The sequence below is a fragment of the Kwoniella botswanensis genome, chromosome 1 (genome assembly GCF_036426115.1).
Source record: "Kwoniella botswanensis chromosome 1, complete sequence".
Classification (NCBI taxonomy): domain Eukaryota; kingdom Fungi; phylum Basidiomycota; class Tremellomycetes; order Tremellales; family Cryptococcaceae; genus Kwoniella; species Kwoniella botswanensis.
The window spans coordinates 15,528,961-15,540,000 of record NC_088599.1 but is presented as its reverse complement, the minus strand read 5'-3'; the positions used below and the strand labels follow the sequence as shown (position 1 = coordinate 15,540,000).

At 45.9% G+C, this 11,040-nt stretch overlaps 4 protein-coding genes across 4 annotated transcripts in view; 2 read left to right on the top strand and 2 right to left on the bottom strand.

Annotated features, from left to right (window-relative positions):
• L199_005883 (uncharacterized protein) overlaps window positions 1-1,998 on the bottom strand; it is a gene marked incomplete at both ends in the record, with an annotated part of 2,428 nt that extends 430 nt beyond the window's left edge. Inside the window, 7 exons of the mRNA XM_064891585.1 lie at window positions 1-105; window positions 163-306; window positions 359-475; window positions 537-776; window positions 840-1,223; window positions 1,280-1,696; window positions 1,810-1,998. The exon at window positions 1-105 is cut by the window's left edge and continues 73 nt beyond it. Coding sequence (XP_064747657.1) covers window positions 1-105; window positions 163-306; window positions 359-475; window positions 537-776; window positions 840-1,223; window positions 1,280-1,696; window positions 1,810-1,998 — 1,596 coding nt within the window. The remainder of the gene's footprint in view (window positions 106-162; window positions 307-358; window positions 476-536; window positions 777-839; window positions 1,224-1,279; window positions 1,697-1,809) is intronic.
• Window positions 1,999-2,427: 429 nt separating this feature from the next.
• On the top strand, window positions 2,428-4,720 carry L199_005882 (uncharacterized protein; the record flags this gene model as incomplete). The annotated part of the gene is made up of 15 exons (XM_064891584.1): window positions 2,428-2,516; window positions 2,582-2,599; window positions 2,663-2,825; window positions 2,915-3,115; window positions 3,172-3,289; window positions 3,343-3,498; window positions 3,558-3,730; window positions 3,793-3,808; window positions 3,864-3,905; window positions 3,960-4,147; window positions 4,205-4,216; window positions 4,284-4,359; window positions 4,422-4,502; window positions 4,559-4,605; window positions 4,664-4,720. The coding sequence occupies 15 exons, from the start codon at window positions 2,428-2,430 to the stop codon at window positions 4,718-4,720; spliced, it is 1,437 nt and encodes a 478-aa protein (XP_064747656.1).
• A 136-nt stretch (window positions 4,721-4,856) lies between these two features.
• Window positions 4,857-6,470, bottom strand: L199_005881 (uncharacterized protein; the record flags this gene model as incomplete). Its single annotated transcript, XM_064891583.1, has 3 exons — window positions 4,857-5,817; window positions 5,898-6,031; window positions 6,180-6,470. The coding sequence occupies 3 exons, from the start codon at window positions 6,468-6,470 to the stop codon at window positions 4,857-4,859; spliced, it is 1,386 nt and encodes a 461-aa protein (XP_064747655.1).
• A 494-nt stretch (window positions 6,471-6,964) lies between these two features.
• On the top strand, window positions 6,965-10,913 carry L199_005880 (uncharacterized protein; the record flags this gene model as incomplete). Its single annotated transcript, XM_064891582.1, has 4 exons — window positions 6,965-9,459; window positions 9,517-9,940; window positions 10,004-10,434; window positions 10,511-10,913. The coding sequence occupies 4 exons, from the start codon at window positions 6,965-6,967 to the stop codon at window positions 10,911-10,913; spliced, it is 3,753 nt and encodes a 1,250-aa protein (XP_064747654.1).
• Between the last annotated feature and the right edge of the window lie 127 nt (window positions 10,914-11,040).

Here is an 11,040-nt window from a genome sequence, read left to right as displayed (position 1 = left end):
TCCATGACGTGATTTGACAAAGCGCGAAGCGGGTGTAGGAGGACACAAAGCCATATGACACAGATTTAGGAGAGAGTGGAGTTCTTGAGGTGCATGTGGTCGAAGCTATCCTCACTCCCTTCGTCAGAACACTAACCGTAACGGGTGAAGTGAGTGACCTACCTCCGTCACAAGCTCAACGTGTGAGACGATTGTGATCGTAACAGGTCTTTTCTTTCCTCCTGTCAATGGTCCACCGGGCATATGGGTGTTTTGACGAGTTTGAAGGATATGTTTAGCAGCGTCAAGCGATGCTACCTCGATATACTATACAAAAACGAAAGCAAGTTCAGTGTATATCTAGATAGTCTTCACTCACCAAATAATCCTTTGTTTTGCCGTCGTATCGGTTGAGAGGAATGTGGATGGCTTGAGGAACCTGATCGGATAAGGTGTTTGATGGTAAGAAGCCTTCAACTATCTCCGGAGTCATATCCTGGTAGGGAGACTAGTCAGCACAGAGCTTTTACTGGATGATGGGAATGATCTCTCCGTACCCAAGCGATATTGTCAATTCTCATAACGACTGAATTCTCGACGTTTTCTGCCACAGGTATCTTGTATTTGCTGAATCGATCGTCAGAAGGGTCGAGATGACCAGAAGAGTCGATGTATGAGAGGTTCTTAATACGCTCGAAGGTCGTAAGATTGGTGGTACAGGCTACACATTGCGAGTGCGCTCGATCGGGCGAGACGGCAGAGATGGTTGAAGAAAAACATGAAGAACAGGTGATATGCTAGGTGATTAGTCGGTGTATCAGATGGAGGTCTGATTAACAGGGAGATATCCGAGTACTTACCCCACAAGGTATCATTCTATTGGCTTTCTTGTATTCCACATACTTACCACATGCACTGCACTGAAGCTCTTTGTCCTTACCCCCATCTGGTTCAGACATGATGACTTGCTCATCGCGAGAAATCTCAGTTATTACTCTCTCAGTCAGGTTTAAGTTTATACCCAGAGACGATCCTAGATTGAAGAGCCGTCCAGGTGCACTGAGACTGGAAGGTGATTGAGGGATGGGTAGCGTACTGGAAGCATTGAAAGGAGTGCTAGGCGTAGATACCGATGGAATGATAGAGAGATCAGGCGATTTACTTGCTATTCTCTTTCTTGATAGGAACGGTGTGGATGGAGGAGTGGGGGGTAGGAATAAAGCTGGTTGACCAAACAATACAGTCTATCTCTAAGTCAGCTGTGATATTTGCTTAGAGGAAAATCCCTTAGCTGCCTTACGAGATCATGTGGGTTGAGTACCATCCTGGGAGCAGCTTGAGAATCCTCAGGAGTGATGATCACCGGACTTGGACTATCGTATTCATCGCTTGAACTTTCTCCTGACCAGGAACCAAAGTCTTCAACTACTGACCCATACTCTTCGTAAGCCATTTGTGGATCCGAAAAGTCCATCCAGTCTATTGGCTCGGGCGACGGTGTGAATGCGCGATCGGAGGCTGAAGATATCGGTGGAGGTCTACGTGGAGTAGGAGTGGGCGAGACAGTCTTTGACCGGAGATGCAGACCTCTACCGAAGCTTCGAGAAGAGGAGTGGGTGTGTTCATTGGAGCTTTCATCGGAAGAGAAAAGGTCTAATTGCTGGTACGAGTGCGGTCCCATCACGATGGTCATGGAAGGCTTCTTCTTGATGGGAGGCTGTAAGGTCACAAAGGTAATTTGAGCCATACAGGTGCTGGCTCATGACTGTATAACGATACCACGGGCACAGACACTGTAGGTACCAAGAACAGAAGAGAAAGCGCACATACCTGTTTCTTTACCGACACCGATGCCTTTGCCGCTCTTTCCTTTTGGGTAGGCGATGAAGGCCCAGCATCAGGAGGTATCGAAGGTCGTTTTAAGATGATCGCTTCGACATTGGGATCTTTAGGAGGGGAAAAAATGATGACTTGATTTCCCAACATTCTGGGAGGTGAAGAAGGGGTTGGAATGGACATGGTGTCAGAACGGATCGATGGTACGACGAGGAGATATTGATATCCGTCAAATGATGGGGCAGTAATCCAGCCAGTTCATCTGCCAGTGTAAGTTAAGGGCTGTAGATGATCTGACTGGGGATAACTAAGGATAGGTCAGTAAGAAAGAAGAAGAGAAGAGAGAGAGAGAGAGGATATCTGAATGGATTTCAAGTCATTCTAGTTTTTCGAAGGGGGTGGACATGGGAGGTGGAGGTCAAAGCGATGTACCACGTGGTACCTTTATGTGACCGCATGGCACCTAAGCAAGGGTCTTTTGATCGGTCAACTCCGCTCTCCGGGTACTCTCTTTCACCCATGCGACCACTCATCCCTCGTCTATCTCAGTTTACAATTCCACTCTCAATCTATCATATCAAATTTCTTGAGAAAATTGAGAACATAGACACAATGGCAGCCAACCCGCAATTCCTCAAATACGTCGACGACCATCAAGATGATTATATCAAGAGACTATCTGACGCTGTCGCAATCGCCTCGTGAGTGTCCTTCGCTCGATGTAAAGGCAGACTTGATGACTGACCATTCAATATACCTGAGGTAGAGTCTCTGGTAACTTAAGGTGAGCACTCAGCTACTCCAGGGTTTTTTTCCCATCAGCTGATCATACCACTCATATCTACAGCTACGTCAAAGATGTAGAAGCAATGGGTGAATACCTCGTCCAACAACTTACTGCCCTCGGGGCCACAGTCGAGAAGAGAGGTATCGGTAAACACACCTTGGAAGGTAAAGAGGTAGACCTCCCTCCTGTCATCATCGGTCAAGTAGGCAACGATCCCAAGAAGGTAAGTACAGTATATTATCTATCTGCCCGCACTTCAGACTACGATCCTTCCTTTGATGACGGTGCTAATGGCGTGATTCATATATGTAGAAAACGCTTTTAGTATATGGTCACTACGATGTTCAACCTGCTTTGAAAGAGGATGGATGGCTTTACCCTCCTTTCGAACTTACACCTGATCCTAAAGGTTCCGGTAAACTGTATGGAAGAGGTGCGACGGACGACAAAGGTCCTGTGTTGGGTTGGATCAACGTCTTAGAGGCTCATAAGAATTTGGGCATCGAACTTCCAGTGAGCAACAATCAGCTTGCAGGGAGCTGGATGAGCTAGCTGAGGCATGTATGCAGGTAAACTTGAAAATGTGTTTCGAGGGTATGGAAGAGAATGGTTCGGTGAACCTTGATAAGTTCATCGAGTCAGAGAAGGACAAATTCTTTTCTGAAGTAGATTGCATGTGTATCTCGGGTGAGCTTGAAGTGAACGTATCGTGTAAACTAAAAGCTGATATACTTTTATAGACAACTATTGGCTCGATACCAAAACACCATGTCTTACCTATGGTCTAAGAGGTATCAACTACTATGAAATCAAGATCAACGGTCCAGATAGGGATTTACACTCTGGTGTATTTGGTGGTACGGTACATGAACCTATGACCGATCTCATTGCTTTGAGTGAGCTGTGTCCTGGTGACTCCTTCGCACGGCGAAGCTGACTCCCTTCTGTGGAATAGTGTCGAAGCTCGTTACCCCCACTGGAGAGATCCTTATCCCAGGTGTCAAGGAGATGATTGCTCCTTTGACCGATGACGAGAAAGCCAAATTCGAAGCTATCCACTTCTCGATGTCGGACATTCACGGTGCAGTCGGTGGAGATGTGACCATCTCAAACGACACCGTAAAGACTGTAAGTCAGGAATATATCACGCTTTCGTAAAGCTGTGTGGAAGGCTAACATCAACCTAACAGCTCATGGGCCGAATGCGTGCGTTATCTGTTTAAAGCTGGTGAAAGGGATATATAGCTGACAAGAATGATAGGTAACCCAAGTTTGTCATTACACGGTATCGAAGGTGCTTTCTGTGCGTAAAATCTCACCGAAATATCCTTGGCCCGTAGCTGACGATATTATACAGCTGCTCCCGGTTCAAAGACTGTTATCCCGTGTCAAGTGAAGGGTAAATTCTCGATCAGACTCGTACCGAACCTCACAGTCGCTGGTGTCACCGAGCACGTCGTGAAGTACGTGAAGGAGGAGTTCGCCAAGCTGGGCTCAAAGAACACCTGTGATGTCTACTTGACCCATGGTGGTGAACCTTGGATCGTAAGTAACAGTTGGCATCAGATTGACTGTCCTTGCTGATCCATCCGTTGTACGCAGGCCGATCCTAACGTAAGCTGGCAATATTCTACGGGCTCTATCCAGCATGTAGCTGATGGCTAACTTTATACGAATACAGCATTACTCATACAGGGCTGCTCACAAAGCTACTGAAGCGGTGTACGGCCAAACTCCCGATTACACCAGAGAAGGAGGTATGTGGTGTTACAGTACCATCTCTCTTCATGTACAGCTCGCTCTAACGATATTTCATCAGGTTCTATCCCCGTTACCCTCGACTTTGCAAACATCCTCAACCTGAATGTTCTTCTTCTTCCAGTCGGACGAGGCGATGATGGTGAGCTAATTGTATATCTCTGCTGGCGGAGTACGTAGAGCTAACATCATATCTAGGTGCTCACTCGACTAACGAGAAAATCGATACCAGCAACTATATCAACGTAAGTATGACCGAAACTCAGGAGCAGATCGATGCTGATATCATGTTATCGTTTATAGGGTACCAAATTACTCGGTTCGTACATGTACGAACTCGCTGCTATCTCTAAGGATTAGACGTTAGTGGTTTGGTGTTTTGGGTGTTTACAATCAGGATGGCGTTGAAATGACTCTTGCAGATCCAAAATCATGTATATAATGAATGCATACAACTAAACTTGACAAATTTGTTCATCGCAGAGTAATTTACAAACTATCCAAACCCAGCTAAATCCAATGCTGAGATATATTGAGAAGTAGGTTCATTACCCTCATCATCATCATCATCCTCATCCTCTTCTTCCTCTTCCTCTTCATATTCATCTTCATCTTCATCCTCGTAATATTCATCATCATCATCTTGATATTCACTTCTTGGTAATCTACCATCTCCCACCATGTCTTCTTCTCCCTCGGTAGATTCGAGGTCCGAGGAAGTGGTTGAAGTAGTATGTGTCTGTTCTCTTGATAACTTCAATGGTGAAGACTGATTTGACTGTGTGGGTGTGATTGTTGATTTCGATTTCGGTTCAGATACTTGAGCTTGTGTTTGAGCCTGCTTGGGTAGTGATTGTGATTGTAATTGTGATTGTCTTTCGGACATGGAATGAAATGACACTGTTCTACCCAACTTGTTATCATTTCCAAATTCACCCTGAGCCTTGGTACTTTCCTCATTCTGTGGTTGCTGGATGTTGTTGCTATTGGATATATTATTGACTGCTTGACCTATTATACTTCCATCTTCATTTGTTGGGATTTTCTCTCTCCTTGAATTTACCCTTGATAGACCTATCATAGGCGATGATCCCATTGGAGGAGTCACCCCTTGTCCCATTCCACCTCCGGATGCTGGAGGCGGAGGAGGTAAAATGGGGAAAGTAAGTTTCATAGTTGGATGTTTACGGATAGATAATGGATGAGGGAATGGGAGGGTTGTTGTATTAGTAGTTGACTGGGTGGATGAAGATGATAGAGTCGAACCGGATCGATCTCGTGATTTACCCATGTTGCTACCACTGCTATTACCTTGACCTGGTTGGGTAGTTGGTCCGGGCCATAACCATCCTGGGTAAGGAGGTTGGGGTAAGATCAACGATGAATCGGAGGTATTGAGAGATAAGAATGATTGGATGAATGGTAAAAGAGGAAGATCGAGGTATTCCGGTTCGAAACTATGATATGTATCATTCATTCATTAATCAGCTCAGCTCGAGAATGATATGATCGTATTGTAGAGGAATTTCAGATTCACCGACAAATCTCGTTGATTATACATTCCATGTTCCATCCTTGTAATTTCCTTAGACAGGCTACGATCAAGGTGGTATGTGAGATCCCATCGATATCTGCTATGTATAGTGGGTATGATTTGATATCGAGGATGATCTGAATTATGAGAAGAAGGTCACACGTTGTTAGTCGAATCAGGTCAACTGTGACGGTAAATCGAGTAGAAGGATGTCATATATATGGAGGAAGAATGATGTGATATCAGATGCATGAGTATGGTGTAGTATTTCAAGCCAAAACTCACCTTGAGAACCTCCAGCACTTCATTCTTACCCATTCCCAATTTCTCTTCGCCCATTTCCTCAGCTTTGATCCATTTCATCTGTATCCTCCTCTTCTTTGTCCATACCACCAGGGGATCATCCTCTTTCAATGCCTTCTTCCTCAAGACTACGATCGTCCTGATGTTCAATCGTCTTATGAATGACTTATTCCTCGGAGCGGGGATCGAACCACGATACAGTATCTCGGGGCCATTCGAAGTGAGGGAAGAAGGGCAAGCGACGATGGAGAAATGGTATGGTGGAGTGAGCATTGGCTATATCATTGATGGTGACTGGAGTAGTGGTCCTGTTTATTCGGCAGACGATGTGATAGACGGTTGATCGATAGGATGGCTTTGTTATGGATAGTCTCGATTGAAATGCAGCTACTGTACAGAGTGAAAGTTCAAAAGCCGTAATCGTCATTCTTCGTTCACAACATTACGTTTGGATGTAGTTTTTCACCAATTTCCCTTTCATAACCGCAATAACCAAACATTGATCTTTCCATCTCTGCAACTGTGCAACTGTATTCTTTCTCTCTTTCTATAGTGCCACCTGTAGCTTCCATTTGATTGCCATCCCCCACTATCTCACCCCCTTATACGATGCTGTGAACTGGGTCATATACACCAGCAAGACCGATCAAAACCAGCTCAGTTGCACTAGCAGAAATCCATTGACCCTTAAATTCACAGAAACCCGTAAACAAATCTACATCCCTCTCACATCCACGACATACAGCGTATCTCATACATCAAGCAGGATGCCAAAACCCACTTTCCTTCAAGCGGTGCTAAACAAACCTACTAGATCATATGCGGATCCATACCATTCATCACCATGGTCAGATCAAGGTCAACCTCAAAATTCCTACTACACCTCTTCTTCCTCCTCAACATATGACGACCATTACAATCAATATAGTCATGCTGGACCAAGTAAACCTCGTTCGAGAGGTCCTTCGTCGACCGTATCGAGCTCAGCATTTAGTGATGGACAACCGCGCAATACAATATCGATGGGAAGTAGGTTTCCCAAACCTGCTAGAAGGGTAGTTAGTAATATCACTCTGAGGGATGGTCAGATCATACATGATAATCCTCCTCTACCTAAATCACCTAGCTCAGCTGTCGGAACCACTAGAAAGAAGTCGAACAAGACACCTAGTACAGCTAGAGGAGAAGAAGATGGTAGACCCGTCTCGAGAGCAGGGACAGTCAAGAAGAAGAAGAAGCCAAAAACAACTATTGACGAAAATGACTCTGTATCTGTACTGTCTTCACCTACTTCCACAACCATATCATTACCTATGCCCCCACCGATACATTCGAGGAATAGTGAATCTTCTTCTTCAGCACCTTCATCCCCTGTTCCTCCCTTGTCACCAATCACTTCGACCCATTCAGAGACGATACGGCAGAAGCCTGTCCGGCCGAATTACATGAAACCGCTTATACTCACTCCACCAAGCTCAGAGACGTCGACCCCCAATTCCTCAACGCAGCAGATGTCAACCATGAAATCACCTTCTGCATCTGTGCCAATCGAACAGACAAAACAGATACAAGCGCCTCAAGTGGTAATTGGAAATGCGTATTCAGACGAAGAAGAGGAAGAAGATATATTCTATACCCCTAGAACATCACTGGAAGATCTTCAGCTGCCCGTGCCCATTTCTACAGAGAGTGAAGGCCTCACTACCCCAAAACCTTCAAATCCATCTGTCGCTCCACCATCATTCAATTTCTTACCTCCTACTCCGGCACCTGTACCGGATCCTGTCCAATCACCGTTTCATTCAGAGCCTTCGTCCAGTAGCTCTTCTCTGCATCCTGATCGACCATTTGTCTCTCGTCAACCATCAGACACTTCATCTTCACCTATACAGACAAGCAATTTGGTACAGATGCTCAAAGATGGAGACGAAGATGACGATGTGCAGAGTGCATCTGGACAAGCTGGATCGGACGAAGACGAGGAACTAAATAGACAAAATGCCCTTGATCGCCCAAAGAGTGGAATCTGGTCCAAACCACCTTCAGCCGCCGGTCGCTGTACTCCCCCTTCGTTAGATGGCTATGCCTTTCGAGCGCCTTCGCGACAATCCACCTCGAGGCATTTCTCACGTCACTCCTCTGATGAGTTCCCAGGTATCAGAAGACCTTCCGTCCCCAATTCCGAAGCGTCATACACTTCTGCACCCAATCGACCCGAGGGCAGTATAAGAGGTTCTGGGTCGATAAGTGGGTTTGGCAAAGGTGGATGGGCCGCAGCTCATTCAGCTAGGTCTAGGCCCTCCTCTCCGATCATGTTCATGCCTACTTCCGGCGGTGATGGATGGGCGGAATTCCAACCTCCTCCGCCTAGACAGTCCAAATTTACTCCTTTACCTTCTGCATCACTCTCGCCGACTTTCGATAAGATAACCGATGGATCGAGATTACCTGTGTATGGGACGAGCTCACGAGGGAGTCAAAATGATTATCCTCAGGGGTTGAGACCACCAAGTAGAGGTGATTCGTCACCTAGTGAATACTCCCAATTATCCGATGGGCTGGAAATGCCAAGCAGATCGTATGTCAAGAAAGATTATAACAGTCAGGCAAGCCAAAGTACAGCACCGTCTGATGGAGGAAGAGAGATGATCGGACCAGAGCCTGGAAGTCTAGCTTTCCCCATTGCTCGTATAGGATCCCTCAGTATCAGTCGTTCAACCACTTCGCCATCTCTGGGCAACCCCAGACCACCGTCAAGGATTGGATCTGAAACATATTCATCTCGTCCCATGTCGCCTTCGATGGACTATTCCAGACCAACTTCACCAATGATGAATCATCGACCATCTTCTGTATTGTCTCACACACAATCTACTTCACCAATGACATTCAACCCACCTTCTTTCCTCAATCCGGATCTGCTTACCATCTTACCTGAAATGACCAACGAAGATTCCAATAGGCTTTATCGATCGGCTGCTTCGGAAAGTGGCGCTGGTGGGAAAGGTAGGAGAAGTTCAGTGCAAGATTGGGGGTCATACAACCCATCTCGTAGATCGAGTATATTCAGAGCGAAGAGTGAGATAGGGCATGATGATGATGAGAGGGATATACCCCAGATGCCTACTAGACGAAGTAAATCGGTTGCTGGATTTAGAAATCATGATCACTCCAAAGATAAGAAGTGGGAAGGAAGTAGTTATGGGGACGGAGTACTGATGGAATCAAATGGACGAGCTCCAGAGAGTATCGGCGGATACACGTGAGTCAGCTATCCAGACTATCACTGTTTCAAACTGACATTCTTTGGTCATGACAGTAATCTCGTGTTGCCTTCTGGTGCATATCGACCTATCAATCCGGCCAAATCTGCCAACTCCAATGGACTAGACTCACGTATCCTCGGTATGCCACATGCTACGATGGCGTCTATCGTACTCACCACGACTTTCTCAAGACATTCTTCTACGCCTGCGCACCTAAGAGACCAATTGCCGCCTTTGGTTGATTTCAGCTCCCATCTCAAACCACCGACCAAAGTCGGTGATTCCCAGTTACTAGTTCAGGTATATGCGGTAGCCATCGATCAGATCGATGTGAGGGCTTTGGACGAAAAAGCGAGATGGGAAGTTGGCAAGTATGTTCCTGGAAGAAGCTTCATCGGAAGAGCTTTGACTGTGGGAGCAGATGAGAAGGAAGTGGTCAGAGGGGATTTGGTCATTGGGATACTCGATATTCGAAAGGTGAGTTGACTACATCAGGACACACAGACAGAAAGCTGATCAAGTGGGTCGATGAATCGATAGAGCGGAGCATTATCAGAATACATCGTAGTGGATCGCCGACGTGTCTCAAGAGCACCGTTCCCTACTAACTTATCACTCGAACAACTTTCCCTCCTCCCTCTGCAGGGAGTAGCGGCAGCCAGAGCAGTCCGAACTCACCTGATCAAACATTCTCGAGCATTGATCCTGAATGCCCACGAAGGTGTAGCTGCATTGGTATGTCAAGAGATGTCAAGGAACGGTGTGAATATCACAGCTGTCATTCCCGGAGGAGACGATTCGCACGAACATCATAAAGCATGTATGGAGAATGGTGCGAAGGGTGTGTTGATGGGTAGTCCAGCGGCCGTCATGTTGAGTCTTGAAGAAGGTGCTTGGGATTACGTGTTTGATACGGTTGGTGGGAGTCGAGTATCTGATGCGGCAAGGAGATTGCTCAAGGATGGTGGAAAGTGAGTCAATTAATCTTCTCAACAAAAGGAATACCGCTATCAAATGTCAAATGCTGATGTGTTCATGATGTAATAGACTAATATCAACTATCAAACCCGATTCTTCCTCTTCATCATCTCCTACCACTCCAACATTTACCTCTAGACCTTCCGGATTGAAATCGCTCAAAGCGGCATTCGGAGGATCTAACTCCCGAAGGAAAGACTCCAAATACATTTCTGTCGAATACCTCCCTCCGACGGGATCGGGTGAACCTGAAGTGGACAGTTCAGGAATGGATTATAGAGATATAATGGAGGAACCTTGTATGGCTATCTTCAGACCTGTCATTGCAGAACATATACCTAGGAAACATACTTCGATGGTACTGGGAGGGGAAGGGGAGGGAAGAGTCAAGGCAGTAGTGAATTTTGAAAAAGGGCATGAGATTTTTAGGAGGGATTGGGAAGGTGTGAGGATTGTGAAGGTCATCAATTGATAGAACTTGTATTCTTGTGATTTGTAGCCATTATCTGGGAGTGCGTATCATGCGGTACGATACGTTTTACCTGTCATATCGAACGGGATGCGAGCACAGGTCAGAACTTGATATGATCTCATCCTAT